General features: G+C 43.5%; 1 protein-coding gene across 2 annotated transcripts in view; it reads left to right on the top strand.

Moving 5' to 3' along the window:
- TSPAN4 (tetraspanin 4) overlaps positions 1–25,162 on the top strand; it is a 203,617-nt gene that overhangs the window by 160,020 nt on the left and 18,435 nt on the right. For both annotated transcript variants that reach the window (XM_062578026.1, XM_062578025.1), the window contains exon 5: positions 24,917–25,018. In XM_062578026.1, coding sequence (XP_062434010.1) covers positions 24,917–25,018 — 102 coding nt within the window. The remainder of the gene's footprint in view (positions 1–24,916; positions 25,019–25,162) is intronic.

Below are 25,162 nucleotides of genomic sequence, written 5' to 3'. Positions count from 1 at the left end.
TTTCCTCTGATCTGTGAGGGACTAACACCTTGCCTGGTCCTCCATGTCAGACTGAAATGGAAGAAGAAAGCAAAACAAGTCTTTTATCTCAGCAGATACATAAATGTGAGTAGGGACTGAAAGGTGAATTGCATTTTGTAATGTAGGTCCTAGGTATTTTATAATAGATTGGTCTTTCATTCTCAGTCTTAAAAATCCAGGAAGAGGGCAGATAATGTTCCTTATTCTCTGGATGTCCCGTGATGTGCCAATCTTTGTAAAATTCAGAGGGTAGAGAAGAATTCCTTCTTCTATATATGCCGAGGGCAATATGATTTGCCTCCATACTTCAAACAAACCTCCTGAGAAAGCATTTTTGAACAAAACTACACAGCTGCAGAATCAGCCAGATGGGACAAAGTGGCCTCATGCTGTACGATCCCTGAGTCCAGCTGGCCAGCATAGGCTGGGGGCTGAGCAAAGGTTTTTTGTTGCTGCTTTTCCTTGAGGAGTGCAGGCTGCCTCCCCGTCACCTTCCCCCGTCATACCTGGATCCAAGACTGGAGTTGGCAAATGAAGGATTGGTGCGAGGGTCCACGCTCTTTGCTTTGCCACAGATGAATATGGTCAGTCCCCAGGCTGGGAGCTTCGCTTCCAGTTCTCATCATCTTCACAAGATGCAAAATTGTGATGGAAATGGCTGCTCAAAATATTCCCAGCAGCATTTGTTTTACACCTCGAGTAAACTAATGTGATTAAAACTATCTCCCAGTGAAAGGAGTGGTGAGGGTGCTCCTTTACTTGTTTCCCATTGGTCCTGAGCAGGCTTGCTCATGAATCCTGTAGTCTTGGCAGCAAGAGACCCTCCTTCTGCTTTGCTATCTGCAAGAAAATGAATTACACAAGTGTAGAAATTCATGAACGATGAATATTGCAATTAATTTTGCTAAAGTCTCTCAATTTATTTGGTTTGGGAGGAGGAGGGAAGGAGAAGCTTATCACTGGTTATGAGTCTGAGGCCACAAATCTTGCTCAGCTTTCACTCTGAGATAAAAATGAATCTATGAGGAATCCAAAAACCCTTTGTTTGTTTTATATATTGTAAGAATGAGAAACGATGAAGGTTGTAATGTAAAGTGGTGCTAACATCACCATCCCCATGTTAAATTGATTAACATGGAGAAAACACATTAATAGCTTTCTTTATTACTAGGCTGAAAACTTTATAATGGCATTTATTGGATATGGCTGAAATGTGAATGGCGGATCTTTATAAATCTCAGCTAGTATGCAGTGGTGTAAACACTGTCTGAAAATCTTTTTATAAAAAGAATCCAGACTGAGCTTTCTCAGTTTTTCCTATTTAACCTTTCATTTGTACATATTAAGCAGGCAATCACATTGCAGATGGGAAGTTGAGTGTAAAGCTGGATGTATTAGATGTGCAAATTTTTTCTCTTGGTGGCCAGAACAGGTACGTATAAATGTTTCATCAGCACACCCATTAAACCCCCAGTGGTAAATTTAGCTACAAGCTTTCTAGAGATGCTTGGTTTACATTTAATTTAGATCTAAAAAAAGAAGTAGCAGGCTTATTTAAGATGCATTGTATTCAGCTTATTTAATATTCTTATTCTCATATATTCTTATTCATTGTACTTATATAAAAAATAAATAAGCAAGTCATAGAAATATCCACCCAGCTCACCGTGATCAGGGTGGTTGTTCTAACACAGGCACAACCTGCCTTAGAAAAGGGCCAGTCATTCCATAAGCTCTGTTGGAGCGAACCCCAAAATAACCCCGCTGAAGTCAGCGGCGCTGTGCAGAGCGTGTTCCTCTCTTCTCAGATCTCGCCAAATATTGATAGTTTCTATGCTGCTGCATCGCGTGAGAGCGCTGCGGGGAGCTGTGGTTCTTTCTCTGTTTTCTTATCCTCTTTGGTGGCCGTGTCAGTCACCCTGTTGAGCTTTCTTTGCCACGCACCTGCTGGCTTTGCAGTGCTAACTCTTGCTGCTGCACGGCCTCACGCTGCTGCCGGTAAGAAGATGCAGGGACTTCAGCTGGCCCCACACGCACCTTTCCGTGATAGCAGAGTTTTCCACCTCATTAGGATCAGGGTTTTCTCTGGGAGTAACTCTGAAGCTACGTAATATATGGAACGTATTTTTTAATTGCATCTGTTCAAAACAGGTGGCCGGAGATTGTAATTGCTAGATTGAGGGAATGATGGCATGATAAATAAAATGTGATAAATAAAGTATGATAAATAAAGTGGCTGCCTGGAATCAAAAAGAAATATATTCTTGACTGTCTAGCAGGTTGTGCTGAAGTGAGCAACAACACATGAAGGAGATTTTTCTTGCTAGTGTCAGATCCGTATAGGTTGGCATTCCTTGGAGAGGTGTATTTGATGCTATTTGTTTGGAAACTGTCTGCCTGCTAAAGTCATGAGTAACCATATACTAAATCCTTTAAAATCTGTTAAAATTGGATCGTCGTCTTTCTCCTGTTTCAACATGTCCTGAAGCAGAATCACAGTATTGAGCATGGTGAGGGACTAAATTGATATGAATATCTTGGCCCCTGTGTGGTGTTTGATATTGCTTTGACTTGCTTTGGTGTTTGGCATTACTCACTGTTTATTCCCCTTTCATAGGATGGACTTTTACTACACTCCATCCTCGCAATAGCTCCATAAGTAATAAGAAAACATATTATTTAAACTTTTTCTCAAGTCTAGCTTCTGTCTCTGCACCTAAGTTTTACAAGATAATTTTAACAACTTTGGAAACTCACTTAAATTGCCTGTTGAAATAAAACTGTTTTTTTCCTTTTTTTTTCCTGTTGAAAAGATCTTTTGTGGAAAAAGGGAGCACATTTTCCATTTTCATCCCTTCCTATCTTGTTTCATCATGAATCATGCTCCATTAGAGTCCTAATATTTCTATCAATAAATGATGGATTTGCTGATGGTAATTTAAGTTTAAAATTATCTGCGGAAAGTTAATGAAGCCTGCAAATCATGAATCAGATTTCAAAGAAATTGTCTCTGACAGTTAAAAACTACAAGGCTAAAGTAATTTCAAGGGTGGTATTTCTTCCTGACATAAATTATATATCAGGTCAAAATAGAGGCGGTTCTGTGGGAATTACTATTATTTTTTTAAGCCAATCACAGTTTGCCTTTTGCTGCAGTTACTCTTTTTCAGCGTATTGTGCACGGGTAACATACTCCTACAGTACTCGTGCAGGAAAAATTTGGCTCGCCTACAGCTAGCTGTTGTGAGCGACAGCCCACTTTTAATCTAGGTTTCCGGGCTTTGACTGAGGTGCGGGACGGTTACTGGCTTTGCTGATGTGAGGACGTAGGACACTTCTGGTTTCGAATCCCGGTTCCCAGTCTTGTGCCCTCCTTACCAGACCACTCAGTCTGGTCTGTCGTGGACGAAAGCGATACACGGAGGCTCTCTGCCGTTATATATACAGCTCCAAGTGCTCTGGGTGGGTGTAAGCTGTCCCCTTCGAAGGCCACTCTGCCTGCGCGGGATGGGTCGCTCGCCTGCTATGGCTTTGCAACGCCACGAGGAAGAGGCTCCCCTTCCTCAGCAGCGCGTGTGGGCAATTTGGTGTCGCTTGGGGCACGTTCATTTATTTAATTAGGTCTGTGAGAAAATAACAAAGAGTTTCCTGTCCTAAATTCAGAATTTCTAGTGCAGTCCTGAGAATGTTGTATATCTAGCATGAATAAAATAACCAGAAGAGCCACAGTTACGCCACTGATTCTCTACTTTCTTTCATTTCCTTCAAATGCGAGGGGATAGGAAGAGACAAGGTCAGAGATTTTAACTGTTTTGTACCAGAAAACTAGGAAATAATTCTAATGCTTTAACACATGTGCGTGTAGGCTTTATTTAGATTTGGTAAAATTCTCCAAGCTGCGTGCTGACAGTGATGGTCAGTGTGTTTCTGAATGCTGTCTGTCTCCCATCTCGTGATGGGAGCCTAATTTTTCCAGGCTTATACTAAAAAGGTTTCTAATAGATCTCGAAATAAGCAGGGGTGTGATTTGCGTTGCTCAGATGTGCCATAAATAGGTAATACAATTTTTCTCCCTTTCTCTATTATTTCTTGCTGAAAGGACCCTGCATACTGTCCCCCTTTTCATAAACCTTTGGTGCATCTTGTCCAGTGTTAACGCATATATTGATTGTTTCAGAATTTGTGGGTTTTAAGCCCTTGCATAGTTTTGCTGATACAGTCATCCACTGAATATCCAACCTTAACAGTTCACAGATATTTTTTTCAGATTTGTTGAATGTTCCCACACACACACACTACGTGTCTGTGTAAGTGATCCTGGCTGGAGACATTTCAAACCTGGCTGACTAGTCTCAGCATTTCTGCTACCTGGTTTATGCTGTACAAATGATGGAGTGCAGTGAGTCTGGTGATTGAAACTGGAAGGGGCTTTTTGTGTTAAGGATACCAGAACTCATTTACTCTGCATATAGTGAGTGTCATTTGTCATCTACTGAACAGCTTGTGCAAAACCTGAATGCCTGTTCCTTTTGATTTGCAGGGTTTCAACTCTGTTTTCAGAATTAGTTTATCTGTAGTGACCTTACCTGGCAATGAATTGTTTGTGTGATGAGAGAGTCCCTTTTGCCTTGTGGATCGTGTGCAGTGTTCTTCATAGCTCAGCCTCCAACTAGCAGCACATTTTTTTTTTGGCCAAATGAGTGTCTTGTAGACTGCCAGGTGGATTTTGCTGTAAGGTCAGTTGTTTTGACTGATGTGAGCTTAGCAAAGGGATCATTACTGAGGAGTGCAAACCGTTGGTGGGGATGAAGCCCTTCCCAAATGTTTGGGATCTGGTCCTCGTCTCAAGACTTCCTGTAGTTCTGTTGTGGTCCTCTTCATTTTTGGCTGTGCAAATCTTAACTGCTGTGCTAATGAGCTCTGAAGCACCCACATCTCTGTTGAGGGCACTGAAGACTCTGTCACCTCCCTCCTTTGTTTTAGCATTTTGCACTTAGTATATATGCATGCAGCGGCCACTTAGCCAGCGTTTCATAAACCCTTTCTTCTTTCAAGTGCACCCTGACTCATATTATTGATCCCCCAGATGCTAGTTCGGTGATTCCTAAGCTTTGCTTCTTGACAAATTTGTCATTGCCACTTTGCTGCTTTGCCCCAAGGCCGCTGAGGAGCTGGGGAGGTTTCTCCCTTGAGGTGAGCAATGCTGCAGCACTTCCAGGGACGCCGGTTGTGTTTCACCATTGTCGGTTCCCTGGCGACTCCCAGGTTTGGAGTCTGACCACTGCTCTGGGCAACGTGCAGAAGAGAGTTTCACCCGTTTGTGTCCCAAAGTGATACTAGAGTGGTTGGGCTCTTCTGAGATTACATAGCCTATGTGTTTTCTGTGTTAATTAGAAAGGTAAATGGAGCCACTGCCTTTTCTTTCTGCTCTACTTGGCTTCACAGATGTGCTGGCAAGAATTTCACCAATGCTTTATGAAGTTTAGCAGTAAGAAAAAAAAAAACAGAAATAAAACTGATACCCTTACATCCTTTTCTATTTTTGCAAAAGATTGTGACAGATAAAGAGACTCTACTAAACACAATAAGCATTTCTGTCTCTAGTTTTCCCTGGAGTCCTGCCACCTTGCGTTGTTCTGGTTTATTCCTTGGGTATGGATTAGGTAGATTTCCTGTGCTTACTGCTTTATCCAACAACCAGACCAAAGAAGGGAGAAAGCTGGCATAGCAAAGACTTCCCCGCACAGGTGGCATAGTCCAGCAGCTCTGGGTTGGCCATGGGATAGGTCATGGGTGCACACAGCGCACAGGGGACACGGCTGCTACCGCTTTACAAGCAGACCATGCTCTGTAGAAAAATGAAGTTCAACTAAGAGCTGATGGGAAAAAAAAATACTACCAGCATATCGTAAGAAGTAAATGGTCACTGGTGAGCCTGAGTGCCTTTTCATCCTCAGGCAAAGGCACTGTATACACAGTATGGGTTCGGTTTTTAGGTTTTGAACCATTATAAATAGTCTAAGTAGCCTTTGCACCTCCTGGTGGAGCTGTGGCACCTTACCAAAGTTGAGAAGCTGCCCATGCTCACTGTAGGAAATCATGCAAAATAACATTGATGGGGAGGCAGAAAGACAAATACAGCTATTTCTCCTAGATTTTTAATTATTTTTGTTTACCTTTCGGTTTTTAACATTTTAAACCCTTTAGCATCAACTATGAGGCTACATTTTGTCATAGAACTTTTTTCTTTTTTGTATTTTTTTATAATAAAGCCAAAATTCTCAACTATAATTGTTAGATTCAGGAACTGGGACATTATACAAACACCTGTGCAGGTACTGTGTGAGTTTAGAAATTGGGAATACTCATTCACAGACTATTCCCATTTTTTTAATGCTGCTCAATGAATAAATTTGTGGATTGTTTTGTTTTTCCCCCTCTCAGGTTGTTTGAAAACTTTGAGTCTTTGCTACTTAATATTTAGATTGTTCAGTTTGTCATCCTGGCCAAATAGGATGGTTTTCCTTCCCAGGATAGAATGAAGGAAACATGTTAAAAGAGAGTAATCAGTGTGAATAATGAATAGACAGCAGAACAAATCTCAGACAAATTTTCATTCTTTCTAAAGCTGTTTTCAGTGTTTATAAACATTGTTATGAATTTCCCACTGTCTTTCAGTATCCTCCAAAAAAATTCACAAGGCACAGAAAAGGCACTTTTGCAATTGTGTTTACGAAAAGATCCATTATGTATATTATTTTTACTACGATAAAACCTGGAGGTCTCCTCTGCTGGTTTTAGGCTTATAGCATGACATAAGGAAAAGTGTGTTCCCAGCTTCAAACATCTTAGAATCCTGTAGACAATTTATTGTTATCGATCCCAGTCTATCTACATTAAGTTTAGAAATAAATGTGAAAAACTGTGTGTCACAGTCACATCTGATTGTGAGTTTTCACTGTGTTTCAAGTCGGGGAAGGCAGAGTCTCGCTACAGCCGACCCCAGCGCAGTGTGTCCGCAATTGTTACAGTTAAGATGATGGAAGTTTTTCAAATACAAAGTTAATGGGATTCTGAACGGCCAGGCAGCACGCAGGATCCTCTTTTAAACAGTGCGAGGCTAGAGCAGTGAGGGTGAACGGTGGTGGCTAACAGCAGTGTTCAAGGCTGGCAGCAACCTTCACTGCTGTGTGTTGCGTCCAGCGCAGCCCCCTCCATAGAGGCTGGGATTTAAGCCAGATGCATTGGGTTTGAGAGTGTTAGTTGGGAGAAGGCTGGAGATAGACCGGATTGACCAAGAGCATGGCTGCTCCTGGCCGGGCCTCGGTGTCTCCAGGAAGTGCCGGGGGACAGGGGAGTGACAGTGGACAGATGCAGTGTTACCACAAACTAGGTTAAAGGAACCCAAATGACTCAGCTGCTTTGAGGAGGCAGGGGGTTAGCAGATAGGGACCTCCTCTGGAGAGCTTAGAGGGTGACATGGAAGAATTTGTGCTCCAGCCATAGCTAGGGCCAGGTTAGAAGAAGTGGTGCTGGAGTCTCTGAGACAGGGCGTGCTAAATAGACTGTGGTGTTTTATTTCTGGATGGATTTCAGGTAAAGCACAAGGTGCAGGGCATGGGTGACATAATCTGATGGGAATAGCAAAGTCCCTGCTCCAAGAAAACCCTGCAACCTTCTGGAAAGATTAGCAAATTTCTTCATTAGGTGAAATATTAATGTCTTCTATGGATCACAGAATTTCAATCAGTATTCTCTTCATTAATGACATCTGAGTTGTAACTTTGCAAAACTCTTGAGCCTTGATTTAAAGATGTTATTGCACCTTATTTCTCGATAAATTGTTCTAAAGATTATTTGCTTCACAGTTACAATTGTGCCTTGTTTCTGTCTTGTATTTGTCTAGCTTAAACTTCTAACCATTAACTCTCATCATGTCTTTTTCTCGTGCATTAAAGTGCTATCTACTGCTGAGAATTGCTTGTCCATGTAGGTGCCAGAAGATTGTAATCAGGATGGTTTTTAACCCTGCTACTCTGTTATGTTTATCTTAGAGTGGCGTTTGTCGTTTGAAGTAAAGCTTGCTTCTCACTGATTCAGTTATTCTTGTAGATCTTCTTGAAAATCTTTGCAAATTTTCAACATGCTTCTGAAAACATGGATATCAACTCTGGAGTGTAACAATGATGATATGACTCAAGTGTTACATAGCTTATGTTGAACATACCCATGACCCTTTAGAATGGAAATGTTGCCTTCGGAGCACGTTCCTCTCGTTTCCTCAGCCTTCTCACTGAATTTCTGCTTTTCAGAATATGATTTCCATCTTACTGGGGAATTTTTTCTCGGTTCCTAAATGTCTATTGGCATATTTGGCTGGTTAAGGCACTGGGCAACCAAGCAGGCCAGGTGATCTCTATAGGTCATTTAATACTCAACAAGTTTGTGTTAGCTACAGAATTTCATTAGCAGTGATTTTTATACTTCCTTCCTTGGTAATGAGAAAAATATTGAAAAACATTGGGTCAAGAAGCAACTAAAACCCCCAGTGGATGAATCCCTTATTTTTAATGATATTCTTTATCTGTAAATTTACTTTTTAAAATTGATTCAGTGTGGCTGCAGTGATTTTCCTCTTTCTTCTGCCTCCATAAACCTTGAACCTTATAGTAAATTTCAGTGAGATTTGAGCTACTTAGAGGTGCCAAAAGCAATAAATTCAGATAAGTTTTGTGAAAACACTCAAAAGTGAGAGACCCAAATGAATACCCCATGGAAAAAAAGTGAGTGTGAGCTCAAGCCTTATTATTAGACACCAGAAAATCTAAGGGGGAAGAGAAGGAGAAGACGCTTTCTAGCTTTTAGGGCTTGAGAGGTTTTTGGAAGAGAAGCAAAGAAGAGGGGTCAGCAGCCCAAGGTTGTAATTGGACCCAACCCATACTGTAGGCTTGTGTTCGCCATTCGTGCTGTGATTGGCAGTAGGCTTTGGCCAATTTGCACATCTTTATGGGCAGCTCCAGACACTACCTACATGTTTCTGGCAAGCTAATATTATTTTAGTCTGATCTCAGAGGTAAATCAGAAGTGTTTGGGGACTGTCCAGACTAACCTTTACAAATGTGGCAATGACCTCTAAGTGACTGGCAGTCAATTAATTCAAGGTGAAATGATCTAGTGGAGATGCGTCCTTTACGGATCCTGATTAAGATGCAGCTTGTGCTTCAGACTGATTAAAAGTGATTGCCTTCTGATGGAGGTGGTGTAGTGGCTGGCAGTGATTTGATTGAGCCTGGATTATTGTGGACAACTTTCTTTATGCTTTTAGATGTGACCTTGTTCTCTTGTTGTGAGGGAGGCAGGCAGAGAGGGACCAACTCTGCAACATTTCTTTCTCCTTTCCTAGATAGTGGCTCCTGTGGCTTTGGAATGGGGCTCTTTAACAGTGCTGTCATAACTATTGATGGGTACTGTACTTATTATATTAAGATAGATGATTTCTGGCTCTAAAGTCAGGTTGGCAATGTTCTGAGCATTAAAATTCAGTAACAAAAGAAAAGAAGTATTCTCAAAAAATACCGAAGTACAGCATCATTTTAGTCAGTATGTTTCCTCTTTCTGTGTAGCAGTTGCTTGTTGTAGGAGGGTCACGGTACCAGATTGCACCTCTTTCCCCTTGGCCTCCCCTCTGTTTGAATGAGACCCAGAAACTCTACGGTATCTTTGGACATTATGAAAACAGGCTGCAGCGCGCTGCTCTGCGTGCGCACTGCAGAGAGCCTGCTGAACTCTGCCGCCAGGACAAATGCTGACTTTGGTAGCTACCCGCCCCCCGGCTGCGTGTCGCCATCCACAGGGAGATGCAGTCGTTATTTGGAGTTGGCTCATCCCCTGGCCCATCCTAACAGCAGTATCTGCTGTGGCTGGGGCGCTGTTGCGGCCCTCCACCGCTGGGCTCCAGCGTGTGGCAGGGTCCGGACGGCCTCACCTCCCTCCTTCCCCCAAGCAGCAGCACATCAAGATTTTCAGGTTCTCCTTTCATCCAACTTTGTTGCCATTTACCTGAGTTCCTGCTGTTTATTTAGCCAGTGCCACTTTTTGCATGAATAAACAGTATATATCATTCTTTTCTCTTGTACAGAAACAAAGCAGTCCTCCAGTTCCCCGCCTACATGAAGATACTGTCATTTCGCTGTGTTTAATGTATGGGGAAAGAAGCGTGCTCCCCTTCCCACTCAGCCTGTGTGACCTCCATGAGGAAAACAGCTTTTTCTGGCACTATCAGTGGGTGCTGGGAACTTGCATTTTGTGTCATGCAAGCGCAACTGGCGGTTTGTTTGTTTGCTTTCTATTATTATGGAAAGCAATCTCCATATAGTTTAGTCATTTGCAGAGATTGAGTCCAAAATCATTCCCTTCAAGATAAAATATGTTTTCTGTGAAGTATAATGAAGAGCTGTGGTTGTTTCCTTCGTTAAAACAAGGGAGGCATTTAATAAGTTATTCACTTACTGTGCTTCTGTTTTCTACTATTACCTGAAGAAATTTTACAGACCAGTTTACAATCTCTCTACTGAAAAGCAACTTGATGATTAAAAAGAAAAAAAGTAATTCCAGCTGCTGGTAGATGTCAGACTTCCGTGACATCAGAGATGTCCTTTTGGAGAAGGAATGTTTCCAAGCTTGCATTTTGCCATGGCAGAAACAGTGCATCCAATGCCTTGAACATATGTCACTGATGCCAAGCTGCTAGAAATGTGAGCAGCTCCACTGATTTTAGTGGAGCCAGCCAGCAAGGGAGCTGGCCTTGAGTTAGCATGACCTTTTGATTCTGGGAAGTACACATCTGGATTTGATCAGAAAAACATGTTTTTGAGGAAGGAAAATTTTGTTATGGAGATCGAAATTGCCTTCTTGGGTGTTCAGCTAGGATATTGAGATCCTATCCCATGTTGTTTGAAATGAAGCCAGGCAGCTGTTCAGGTGGTCCTGCTCAGCGTGTGCAGAGTAGCCCACCTCCAGAGCCCTCTGGCTCTCCGAGTGTGCCCTTCCCCACATCTGCCATTCACACTGGTTCTCACTCTTGCGGTGGAGTGTTCAAATCACCCACTTTCATGGGATGCTGGGAGGATCCCAAGGTAGGCATGCAGCTTGCTGTGGCGAGTGTGACTTTAGCATTAGGCATGTTATTCTAACCCCTCCAAGGACGATGATAATTTATTTTCCTTTCATCATTATTTATTTAAAATGAGTGAATTTTAGAGAAAGCATATCTTAAGAATAATAAAGCAGGACGTGTGCCTATCTTGCATTCCTCCAAGGATTAACATTTCCTGGATCTAGGAAGACTCAGTTTTGTCAAAGCCCTTCCACAGAATCTCCCTGCAAATCTGACTTTCCAGACAAGTTTCTCCAAGCAGAGCAGCATGTCTTAACCCTTCAGTGGGCTCTTCTCTATTTTTTTTTAAATGGGTCTTTTAACTTCAGTACAGAGAAAGGTGACTCATCAGCAGACCTTAGTTTCCCTTATTCTTAGGAATCGGGACAATTTCTCCCACCGAGTACATGATTTAACCATCTCTCTCTCTCACCTACTGTATTGCTTGCCATGGTTGTTCCTAGTTACCAGTGGATCTGACAGTACTGTGTTAAGAACAGGTCTGACACCAGAAGGTGGGAGTTCCAGTGTCTGCGATTAACTATGGGGAACTTATATCCCTTAGAGCAGTGGACAAATACTGTATTTTAGCTTATGTTTTCTCACCAAAGGCATGAATTTAAGAGACAATGATCTTAAATTACTTGGCTTTGAAGTTAGTCTGCACTTACGTGGATTGTAGGACTGGCTTGTCTGAAGGAGTTGAAGTACAGTTTGCCTTTCCCATCTCCCCTCCCCTGGCACTTCAGTAGGTTTGCTTGGAAAGCTCTTTCATTCACCTTTAGATGAAGTAAATGAGTACCATAAATAAGGTTAATCCCACGGGATGGCTGCAACAAATGGCTTAATTGGCAAGTGGCCAAGTCCTTCATCTCTATGAGTGAACTGCTGGCCCTCCCTTTTCCATCTCACAGCATCTGCAAATGGATTCTGTGTCCAGTGTCCCTGTTCTGCCTGATACCTAATCACACAATGGTCATTAGTTCCCACACTGGAAGTGGCTTATTTCCCTGCTTTGGTTTGCCTCTGCACGTCCTGAAGCCTTTGTGGCACCTAATTGGATCTCAGGCTCTGTTGACATGTGCGTCCCTAGGTGGTTGAAATTTCTTTTCTGCAGTTTTTTATTTGGTCTGCATAGATGGAGATAACGGGTTGTTAGCACTTGAAACAGAAATGGAAGCCACCTTTCATGTCTCTTGGCAAACAAAGACTCAACAGCAGGTATCACGTTAATTAGCATCCTTTCCAATTTACTTATCTGAGGTTATACTAATGGTCATTGAGGACAAATGAAAGTGGTTATCTTTCACAGAGAAGCTGAATACAGATGTCCTGGAATTATCTTCAACATAAGCACAGATTTCTGCTGCCCTAGGTTCTATGTTGGGATTCTGACATTGGCCCCAGGGCAGCAATAGCAAAGAGAGAGAACTAAAATCAAAATGGAATAGGCCCAGGAGCATAGCTCAGAGGAGTCTTTACATTCTGGCACAGGTGACATTCTGTAACCACTAGAGATCAAGGCAAAATCATCATTTACTTTGAGGGACTTAGGGTCGAGCACTGGGAGCAGAGGGTGGGAGCTGGGACCACATCTGGAGAAAGACAACTGGAGCAAGGAAGTGATACCAGTGGCACAGGCAGGAAACGGGTCTTTGAGGACAGGTCGTGAAATCTGTGGGACACCAGTCTGATACACCAAGACGCAGGAGTGCTACTGGGAAAAGCAGCTTGTGGGACATGTAACCTGGGAAAGGAGACAGAAGCTCTTCTGTGTCAGCCAGCTTTGGGACCAGTATATGGAGAAAGCTTACTACAGAGGCAGTTGCATTCTGGAAACGAAAGGTATCTGTAACAACAGCACCCAGCATTGCTTGTATCGTTGCTACTGAAGATGTTAAGTATCATTTTCGCCAGCCAGCTTAATAATCTGAAGAAGAGTTTACTTACATATAACCAAAAGGTTCCTTATAAGGAATCGGCCTAAGATGAATCACTCCCGCTTTAGTGTTCACATACTTGAAATGCCTCACAGATGCTGATAGATTTTTGTCAGTCAAAATGGAAAATGCTCAGGAATTTATTTAATATCCTAGTAGTTGATTTGCTGCATCAGTCTTTTGTGTATGGATTTGATTTGATTTACCTGCCTCCCTTTATCCAGCTCTATCCCTGTGTTTGTTTAAGCTTTAGAACTGCTTAGAAACCAGATCCAAGACTTGCAAGCCAAGATTTAATGTTCAAAAATTTTGTTCCTAGGTTAAGTAAAAAGAAATGAACTGTTGGTGGTGGTTGTAGTTGTTGTTTTGTTTTGTTTTTTAGAGGTCTAGGACTTATCCGTCCTAAGATGCCCACATCTTCTTAAATAACCAGTCAGCTGTGCTGTTGGATTAATTGTGTATGCATGCTAAGGACATGCATAGCAGCATCTTTACAGTTTGAGGTCTTATCTCTGAACTAGTTATGATGTACTTTATCTAAACAAGCTTGTGGACCTGGTGCACAAGTTACTTAGCTGCTGCTGTGCGGAAAAACAGCTTAGACTGTAGTAGTCTCTCCAGTTAAAGAAAAGTGTCCTTCCTGCCACAATGATCTAAATATTCACTTTATAGGGAGCAATGAGAAAATGCCTCTCACTTGAACTTGAAGAGTCCAAGCAAAATAGGGTGGAGTTTGCTAAAAATAATTTGTTTGCTCTTGAGTTGTGTATAACTTAGCGACTTGTCATGCTTGCAGTGTCTCCAGTCTCCCAGTCCTTTAGCGAGGGCTCAGTGGCTGTGGTATTGCAGTTTTTGGCATAGTTCTAACCATCCCCAGTGATAAATGGGATGAATTTCTATTTGATGGAAAATCTTTAGCTCCCCTACTTGGTCATCCAGATGTGTTATATTTCTTGGCATTTCAAAGTCTATTCCTTTGAGGAGATGGATCCTAATGTCGCGTGCTTGTGAACCTGTAAGTGCACAGACTATGCAAGTGGCTGTGTGGACAGCAGAAAAAAGCGGGGAAACTGCAAAGCAGACATGGCCGGTAGTGCCAGACAGCTGGGAGCAGTAGGGTCTCTGCAAAACCTGCTTGTTTACCACTTCCAGATGCTGCCTGCATCCCCCTATGCAGAGCATGTGATCTCTATGTGAAAACAAAATGCCACTAATGCTGTTGTTGGGATTCATCGGTGTTTTAGCAGAAGGAAAATGTACCTTTTGGGAGTGTTACAGTGGCTGGTTTGCTTTGCTGCAGTCCCAACTGTCTGCCATGGTCGGTGCCTTGATGCTAGTTTTGAGCATAAGCAGGTGCTTGCGGGTAGGAGACAGTGACTGAACCAGCAATTAGTTGTAAGCACAAGCCATGGGCCCAGAAAAATCTAATTTGAAAACCCAGGTCCTTCGACTTTCTTACTAGATTTTTATTGTAAAAGCTGTTACTGCTATTTGGTTCTTGTCAGAAGGGGTGGTAGGAGACTCTCTCTTACAGTGTCCCCAACTTCCTCCCCCAGGCCAGTGTGACAGGGGGTTGTCCCTCCTCCTGCTTGCAGACAAGCCGCGGGTTAACCCTCTCAGTGTCAGGCGGGCTCTCCGACTCCCGTGCTTGCCCCAAATGCTGCAGGTTGTTACAAGATTAACGTGCTTCCTCCAAATGAGGATAGAAATTTTAGGGCACTCCTTTGCATGACTGAAGTAAGGTTATTCCAGTTTTGCAAATAGGGAGCTGAAGCACAAGAGAGAGGGGGACTTCTCAAGACTGCCCGAGAAGCCTGTGGCACAGGTTAAAGGTCTTACCTGAGCAGAGAGCATGCTGCAGACCCATTCATTCTTCTTCCCACTGCTAGATCATTTCCTCTGAGCTTCTGCTCCTGCCTTCTCCATTTTTCCTTCAAAGTTACAGAGCCAGAGCCAGTGAATTTCCCTCTTGGTATCTGAGAATGTAAACTGTTAGAGCCAATAAGCGTGTCAGCAAAATTGTTAAAGTTTAGAAGATCCCCCCAAATTTGATCTTTAATGTATGTTTTTGAACTCAAATTAGGAAAAGAGAACTCACTAAGAAAATGGCTTGCTGTGTTTAAGGAAGCGTTACAAAAATGTTAAATCCTGCAGTTATTTTACTTTTGGAGAGGAAGTGGGGATCCTACAGAGCTGAGCAAAGCATCATGGAAGCGCTGCTGGCCCTGTGAAGAGATGAATTCCTCTTGTCTCCCAGCTGCTGACTTCTTGAAGGATCATTCCTTACCTGCATGGCCTCAGATTGTCCCTTAACAGCTAAACATCAGCAAAATTAATGCAATGTCTCCATAGACTTTATACCAAAACTTTACGTGATCTCTATTTATAGACAGATAGCATAAGGAAGATTTCAGTTGTGAAGAGACAACGTACTGCTCTCAGCTTCTTACTCTTAGAGATGTTTGGAGATAGCTCATTTAAAACAAGCCATACCTGTTGGTACAATCAATCTCATCTCCTCCTAGCAGGCAAGAGGGCTCCCACAAATGACCTTATAGATTAGGCACTTTCTGTTTACATTCGATTTCCCACTGCCTATTTGTAGAGAATGATTATCAAGACATTAAATTAAAAGTTTTGCCCAGTGGGAAACTATTGGATATTCTGTCATCTCTACAGCTTCTCCTACCCTGGTGGAGAGACAAGACAGGTAGGGGAGGCAATCATCAGAAAGGTCAGGAATATTTACCTACCTATATTGAAATGCTGCTGAGTGGCTTTGTCCAGTTTGATAACTGCTGTTTGGGTTTTCAGTCATTTTGGTGGCCTGGCTGGGTGGAATATTTTATTCCTGATGTGGTAGCGAAGCACTCAGGCTTGAAATTAAAAGTCTTTATTTACCTGCAAGTTAGAAACCTGGGAAAGCTGCTGGCGTCTTCTACGGGGTCTTTGCCTAAAGGCTGCACCAGAGTATAAGTGACAAGCTTAGGCTGGCAGAGAGATGAAAAAGAGCTAATAAAGATCTCCCCTAGAGTCTCCTTTTGGCCCGTATTCCAGAGAGGATCACAGCAATGCCACCTTTGCTCTCAGCATGCTGGGACAGTGGAATAACTTTTGCTCTTTAGTATTGGTATGGCTTCAGTTCAGTCTAAGCCTTGTATCATATATGCTGTAATTATTGGTAACACCAGTGTTCTGCACAGATGCACCTTCATGGTTTGCCTATGAAGAAGTTTTGCTTCAAAATGCTTCCTCTTCCTCATTAGGAGCAAGAAGTACCAGACTGGGCTTCTGCAGTACTTACCTCCTGTTTCGTGCCTTACCAGTTAAGTGGATAAACTACAAAGTCTTTTGTTTAGACAGAGAGATCTGACAAGCCATCCGCAGGAACTGAGGAGGCTACTGAAAGACCCCATCTGTAACACAGAGATGGAAATAATTATGGGCCTCACAGTCTTTTTGCAGCACAGAATGTTTATATAGTGCTTTCAGCATGTTTGTGTCAGTGCTAAGTGGGGTTTTTGTTGTTGCTGCTGTTACATAGCTTTTATCTCAGCCTCAGTAATTCTTCAGTTACATTACTGGGGGAGGAAGGGTAGTGTCTGTCAGCTCTTGGTTCTTTGAAGGCTGTTGGCTTCCACTGCTGGGCTTGTCAGCCAGCCACAATTCTCCTTGGAGGCTCCTGCCTTCAGAAGCAATGAGGGGCACAAAGCCGACAGTCAAACAAGCCCTACGCATAAATTGCTACAGGTTAAGTAGCTGTCACAAGAGAATACAGATTGAGAAGGGAACCACTTCCTAATTTGGCCTGATTTTATACATAGGCTTAAGGAAGATTTCTCAGGGATGTTTTCTCATTGTTGTGATTCAGATGAGAGCGGGATAGATCCCTGCCCATTCTCAGTCTCTGATGAGCTGCTTTTGGCCACTTATCCTGAGCTCCAGGCCTGTTGCATCCCTTGCAGCTCCCTTCTCTCTAATTCAGACATGGAGTTATTTCATGGCCTAACACTGTCTGCCTTTGACTTGTCTACCTTGGAGTTGCTTGTGGTTTTTAGAAAGTGATAGGACAATATTTTGGTCCCCTAGGACACATGTAGGGGTGGCGAAAGAGCCAGTCAATAGCTTATGGGTAAGGATCAAAGGGCAGGCTAACATGGGGGATGCTGTTGTGGGTGTCTACTACAGGCCATCTGATCAGGAAGAGGAAGCAGATGAGGCCATCTACAGACAGCTGGAAGTAGCCTCACGATCGCAGGCCCTGCAACAAACAGTCCAGGAGGGTCCTGCAGTGCTTTGATGATAACTTTTTGTCACAGGTGGTGGAGGAGCCAATAAGAAAGGGTGTCCTGCTGGACTTTGTCCTAACCAACAAAGAAGGACTGGTTAGAGATGTGAAGGTTGCGGGCAGCCTTGGCTGCAGTGACCACGAGATGGTGGAGTTCAGGATCCTGCATGGAGGAAGTAAGGCAACAAGCAGGATTGCAACCCTGGGCTTCAGGAGAGCGGACTGTGGCCTCTTCAGGGACCTATTTGGAGGAATGCCATGGGTTAAGGCCCTAGAAGGAGGGGGGGTCCAGGAGAGCTGGCTAGTATTCGAGCATCACTTCCTCCAAGCTCAAGAGCAGTGCATCCCAAGGAGAAAGAAGTCCAGCAAAGGGGGGAGGAGACCTGCATGGGTGAGTGAGGAGATCCTGGCAGAACTCCAGCAGAAGAGGAAAGTACACAGAATGTGGGAGAGGGGACAGGCTGCTTGGGAGGATTATAAGAATGTTGTCAGAATACGTGGGGATGCGGCGAGGAAGGCTAAGGCCCATTTGGAGTTGAGTCTGGCAAGGGATGTCAAGGACAACAGGAAGGGCTTCTTCAAATACATCAGCAGCAAGAGGAGGACTAGGGAAAATGTGGGCCTGCTACTGAATGGGGTGGGGGCCCTGGTGACAAGGGATACAGAGAAGGCAGAATCACTGAATGCCTTCTTTGCTTCAGTCTTCACTGCTAAGGGCAGCCCTCAAGAATCCCAGAGCGTGGAGATGAAGGAGAAAGTCTGGAGAAGGGAAGACTTTCCTTTAGTTGAGGAGGATCAGGTTAGAGATCTGGGCAAACTTGACATCCCCAGATCTATGGGCCGGGATGGGATGCACCCACGGGTACTGAGGGAGCAGGTGGACATTGTTGCCAGGCCACTCTCCATCATCTTTGGAAGGTCCTGGAGAACTGCAGAGGTGCCTGAGGACTGGAAGAAAGCCAGTGTCGCTCCAGTCTTCAGGAGGGGCAAGGAGGAGGACCCAGGCAACTCTAGGCCGGTCAGCCTCACCTCCATCCCTGTTCTATCAGCTCATTTTAGATGTCATCTCCAAGCATATAGAGGAAAAGAAGGTGATCAGAAGTGGTCAGCATGGATTCAGCAAGGGGAAATCTTGCTTAACCAATCTGATGGCCTTCTCTGATGGCATGACTGGCTGGGTAGATGAGGGGAGAGCAGTGGACGTTGTGTACCTTGACTTCAGCAAGGCCTTCAACTCTGTCTCCCGTAACCTCCTCCTAGAGAAGCTCAGGAAGTGTGGGTTAGACGAGTGGACAGCGAGGTGGATTGAGAACTGGTTGAAAGGCAGAGCTCAGAGGGTTGTCATCAGTGGCGTGGAGTCCAGTTGGAGGCCCGTGGCTAGTGCAGTTCCCCAGGGCTCAGTACTGGGTCCCATCCTGTTCAACTTATTCATCAATGACGTGGATGAGGGGACAGAGTGCCTCCACAGCAAGTTTGCTGATGATACCAAGGTGGGAGGAGTGGCTGATGCACCAGAGGGCTGTGCTGCCATTCAGAGAGACGTGGCCAGGCTGGAGAGTTGGGTGGAGAGAAACCTCATGAGGTTCAACAAGGGCAAGTGCAGAGTCCTGCACCTAGGGAGGAATAACCCTGGGCACCAGTACAAGCTGGGGGCTGACCTGCTGGAGAGCAGGTCTGCAGAGAAGGACCTGGGAGTGCTGGCGGATGACAAGTTGACCGTGAGCCATTGTGGGTGCATTAGGAAGAGTGTTGCCAGCAGGTTGAGGGAGGTGATCCTGCCCCTCTCCTCAGCCCTGGGGAGGCCTCATCTCGAGGACTGCATCCAGTTCTGGGCTGCCCAGTACAAGAGAGACATGGAGCTACTGGAGAGAGTCCAGCGTAGGGCTGCGAAGATGATCAGAGGGCTGCAGCATCTGCCCTCTGAGGAACGGCTGCGAGAGCTGGGCCTGTTTATCCTGGAGAAGAGAAGCCTGAGGGGGAATCTTATCAATGTGTACAAGTACCTGAAGGGAGGGTGTCAAGGCGACGGTGACAAACTCTTTTCAGTTGTCCCATGTGTCAGGATAAGAGACAATGGGGAGAAATTGAAGCACAGGAAGTTCCGCCTGAACGTGAGGGGGAATTTCTTCTCTGTGAGAGTGACGGAGCACTGGAACAGGTTGCCGAGAGAGGTTGCGGGGTCTCCTCTGGAGATATTCATCCATTCATCTGCCTGGATGCAATCCTGTCTAACATGCTGTAGGTGACCCTGCTTGAGCAGAGGGGTTGGACTAGATGATCTCCAGAGGTCCCTTCCAACCTTGACCATTCTGTGATTCTCTGATACGAAATATTTAAGAGGGAAATTAGGACCTGATTGAAAGGCAATGAGAAAATAATTGTACCAATTTCAGCAGGAACAGGATCTGACCTTAGATAAAGTGCTAGTAATGTGCACACCCTACTCTAAGAAGAGGTTCTCTTGCACTGCTTTACTATGACTTTTCACACTAAGCAACAGGACATACTCACCTTATGTTAGCAGAAACAGCACTGAAATCCGATGTTGATAAATATGAATAAGGCTCCCATGTAGCTGAAGCCACAAGTCATCAAAATTCACACAGATCTGGTGCTAGTGACAAGTTTACTTCTCTGATCTGTTGCCTGAAGAAAACCAAGGAGAAAGGGTTTTTTTCTCTATCTTGGTTCCAGAGTGATAGAAAATGCTTACTGAACAATCTTTCGAAGAAATCTTTGGTATTGCACATGACTAAAAATAGGCATCTCATTTAGAGCAATGGTTTGCCTGCTGAGAGTTTTTATTATGCTTGTGTTCCCTCACTAGATAGATGTGCTTTATGAAAAGCATGGCTTGTGTATGGGAGAACAGAGCAGATTCAAACTGCAGAATATGTAATACAGTACTCACAGTCCCTGTTTTGTGATAGACATTTTGCCTGGCTGAGGACTGGCAGCATAGAGACAAACAAGAGAAGCTGACAGATTGGAGGATGCTGGGTGGGACCATTTTTTGGCAGCTTTGATGATTCACTGTGGAAAAGCATTTCTTTTTCAGTAAGATCATTTCTGAAAAATAAAATGGAAGGTAGAGAATGAGACAGTTGGTGATGTTTTCATTTAAATCAAAGATAAAATTAAATTAGAATAAAGATTCATTTAAAAATCCATGCTATTCTGAAAATATTTTGAGGAAGAAACAAAACCTAGATCAGCAGGAACAAAATGACCCAGAGGAACATTTACCAGCTATGCTGTATGCACAAACATTGAATTTTACTTGCTCCTCTCTAGTCAAAACCGGTAGGAATCATGTGTCTAGAGCTTCAAGCAGCACTTCAATTAGGGAAAATATCCCATATAACCTTGTAGGCAGCTCATTCAAGCAGAGGTTAACCTACTTGGACTGCATGTAGATACTGAACTCCTCACAGCCTGATTCAGAGATGTGGTCTAGTTTAATATCTCCTTTGTGCTTGTAGAAGTGCAAGGCTCCTCCTTCCCCAAGCCTGATTAGTTAGTGTAAGGTAACACGTTAATTAAAGGGGCCCTATGTAGCTGGCTAGAAACAGGGGAGAGACAGACAGACACAGATGGTGCACGATTTCGTAGTAGTATCTCAGCTGCAGATGCAAATGGCAGGAGAATGAAGCCCGGTGCCTGCTGCTGCTTCCTCCTGGTGCCAAAAGCCACAGTCCTGGCTCTCCGGTACAAGTTTACTTCTAGGACCCTGTGGTCAGAGTGAGTGGTTAGTTTATCTCTTTTCTGATCATACTAAATTTGTTGTTGGCTTTAAATTTGGCTTGGCAGTTTTTCTGTGTCTTGTGGATACATCAGGCTGTGTAAGAGCTTTTGCAGGTCAAGACTGATAGTTCATTTATGGATCCCCACCATACACAGAGGGGTTGTAGAGAGAGGAGGGCAGGCAGGATTCATTCTGCAGCCAGAATTTGATGACGAGTTGTAGAAGAGTTATGGCACAGCCATATTGATGTGGCAGGGTGAAAAGCTTCAGGTAATGCTGAATACCTTTTGACACTAGTGTAAGCAAACGGGAGAGCTTAAATGCTATAAGGAGTAGCTCTGTGCAAAAGAGGTTTAAAATCAACAGCTCTTCAGAGAATAGCACTCTTTGGTGCATTTATAGCACATTCAGTTCAGAGATCAATTAGAAGCTATAATAAAGGGGAACTCTAAAACACATTTACAGTCACTCAAAAATTATGTGTTTATATGTATACACACACATATGGGTGCATATAAAGCGGTATACACACATGCTGGTATACATATCTGTATGTATGTGTGAATATATAAAACTGTGTGAGATTTCCAGATAGCTCCACTAGCTGATGGTCATTAAATAAAAAAGTAAAGAAATGGAAAGCGTTGTTTCACAGCTTGTATGTCTGCCTCTTTCTAACTTGCAACCAGTCAACAGACTTGTATGGAGGTAAGAGAGATAAGGAAACAAGACACACAAAAGGCCTGGCTTTATAAAAAGTTTAGAGCCTCTTCTAAGCAAGATTCAAACAGGTACTTTCTTTTTAAACCAACAAGTAATAAGAACAGGTTAGAAAAATGTGCGTGAACTGGTGTTGAGGGACTGACTTTTTGACGTAGTGGCCGGGGAATTGGTCACGTAGTACCTATCGCTTTGAGTGGCGTTGTGCTGTTTACTCCAGTTCTGAAATGTGGAAATCTGTTGCCAGCCGTGCTCACTGAGCCAAGTTCTTGCACTCTTTGTGCAGAGAAGAGTGGCTGATTTTATGAAGAAGCCAGTGCTTGCTTTCATTTTGCTGCGACAAGCTGCATGTTAGTGAATCTTCTGCAGGTAAAAAGGGAGAAGAGGAAGGCATGCTTAGGCAATCTGTTGAGGCCGCATTAAAGCACATGTGGACTAAGCAAGCATAGTTCCTGATGTTGAAGTACTTTATAAATGTTGATTTTAGGTTATTAGAAATTATTTTTCTGAAACAGGGCATGAAGATTATATTAACCAGGGCAGCACGTGAGCCCTGGTAACTGGGATTATTGTGCTGAGCCGCTACATCAGTCTGCAAAGCAAAACTTGACTAAAGAGAAGCAACCTTTGCATTTTGCGTCGTTCTGGTAGCATCAGAATAACGTACCGTCTCGTTTGACCCCGTCCCTGAGCGGTGGTGATACGCATTGTAGGCTGATGTGTAATAGTACTTTCTCTGATTTTGCAATGAATTTTTCTGAGGTGGGATAAATTAGTATTCCAAATAGACCTTTCTGTTTCATCTTCAAGGCAACAAGTCTACTAGCTAGATACCTCTCCCCACCTACCCCTCAGCTATGTTGTTCCTCTTCACTGCTGTCTCTTTCTGACTTAGTTTTTCAGCAATTAATTCACCTCACTACCTCTGCAGGACACTGACTAAATTTCAGAGCCCTTCTCAGCCTGGCAGTGTGATCCTACCTTTCTGTTTGTGTTGGGGGTCTTGCTCTAGACACCAGTAGGTCCAGGCAAGTCACAAGGAACCAAAGTGAAGCTGAAACCTCTTTCTGTAATTCTGAAATGAATGCTAGGAACCTCCTTCCGCCCCCCCCCCCCCAAAAAAAAATCATTTATTGCCTGTAATTTTCTCACCTAATCCCAAATTTAATGATAATTCTCAGCTTTGTTTTTCTCCTCAAATTACTCCATCAGTAAGTATGTATAATCTCTGAATAAAATTGAAAGCAGCTTACGTGGCAGTTGCAGGTGGGAGCACGGCACCTGCTGTTCCGGACAGTCGGCCACTGCAAAGCGCTTGCATGACGGTCAAGGTGCTGGGAGGCAAATGTGTATCCTTCTTGTGCTATCCCACAGCTGTATTTTGTCAGTGGCTCAGCTTGATATAATGTCTCGTTTGGTGGTAAACTTTTAGGCGGGAAGCCAGATAACTAGAGGAGACCAAGCACAATCTGCTGTATTTCTTGGACATGATGAACTTTTAGGTCCTGGTTTGTAGTGCAGCTACATTGTGGTAGTAGTGCAGCTACATGGTTTGTAGTGCAGCTACATAAACTACATTTACTCCACAAAAATTATGCAGTAGCCAGTTCTGAATGCCTCTTTTACACTATGGGAAAGGCTTTGCATCCACCTTTTTTTTTTTTTTTTTTTTTTTTTTTTTTTTTTTTTTTTCCCAGAAGCAGATTAAACACTTCTGACTGAGCAATGGAGATGAAAAGCCCTAGCGTACAATAGAAGCAGAGTATCTGTGCACCCTCTGATAACACAAAACTAGCGTTGGTCAATGCCTATTTTAGCCCCCATCCCCCCGCTGGCATGACTGGCATCGGAGGGGCAGGCCCCAAACACCACCATGTCTAGCTCTTACCCAATATGGAAGAGGATGTGTATTAGCTTACACTGTTCCAGTGAACCAAGGTGTGAAATTATTTTTTTCTTGTTGACTGTTGCAGCAAAATGATCTTAGCATGGTACTGTATTTTTTCTGACAATTTAGCAGATCACTGGGAAGGAAGAAGGCCAGATCTGCTCACCATTCGTGGTAGACCTGTGCTGTAGATCAGATCACTAACATTGAGAACCTCTCCCTGATGCGGGGGGAATGTATGGGCATGCTTGAGCAGAGCTACTCTATGCTTTTTATTTGCAACAGAAAAATTGAGTTAAGCTGTGAATATCCATTTATTATTTACTTCCATTTTGTTGTTTGCTTGATTCCTTAGAAATGTGGAGGTATAGTTAGATTGGGAGAGAGGGGCTTGCACTCATTTTGCATGCTACCTGTTGGTGACCCGCTGGTCCCACAATAGCCTGCATGACTGGCTACAGCTACAAAGCACCAACTTCAGTTCCATATGCTTCTAAAGCAGAACTTTGTACTTTTATAAAATCAACAGAAATGCAATTAATTAAGAGCAGCCTCATTTAGTAACTAAATTCTTACATCTTATCTGTACAGAATTTTGCATAGCTCTTTCCCTGCTGCTTCAGTACTACACTGTCCATCCTACTGTCAGGAGTGGAGGTGTCCTGGCGAATATAACGAGCGGGATTCAGGGCATTGACATGATGTGAATGCTGCTGTTGATCCCACAGGAAGCATCTAGAAGCTGCTTAACTTGTTAATAATAGAAAGATATTAAGCTAAAAGGAAGTGTTGTGGCTAGATGAATGTTTTCAGTTACAGATCTCATTTGCAAAAATGAGTGATTAAGCTGAATCCAGTACTTGGTAATCAAGTGAGTGAGAGGGCAAAGGGTTTTTCTGGCGGTCTGTAATAGAAAATGTGAACATTAGCTCAGAACAGTAGCTCCTCGTTCTCTGCAACATGCAGATGCCTACCACAAATACCAGCTCTAACAGAGAATGGCTTTAGGAAAAAAGTGTGCAATTAACTTTTTTGCTCATTTCAGTGTAGGACTTCTGTCCGTCTCCCCTACCCTTTGCCCTTTGAAATGTGGCACTCAGCAAATTCTGATTGGTGTTGTGGTTATTTGCAATGCCTTTTCTTTTGTTGTTCGTTTCAGATTGACAAGTATGCTCAGCGGGATCTGAAGAAAGGGCTTCATTTGTATGGGACAGATGGAAATATTGGCCTGACTAATGCATGGAGCATCATTCAAACAGATGTAAGTCTGAACTTCTTTCTTCTCTTTACCCTCTGGGCTCTGTAACAGTATATTCTGGGGGAGAATCTAATTAAACCCCCAAATCCCAAGCCAATCTCCTCTCCTTGCCCAGTCAGCACATTAGCAAATGAAGTGTCAGCTTTT

This window comes from Rhea pennata, chromosome 5, assembly GCF_028389875.1.
Source record: "Rhea pennata isolate bPtePen1 chromosome 5, bPtePen1.pri, whole genome shotgun sequence".
NCBI lineage: Eukaryota > Metazoa > Chordata > Aves > Rheiformes > Rheidae > Rhea > Rhea pennata.
This window is presented reverse-complemented; position numbering and strand designations above follow the sequence as displayed.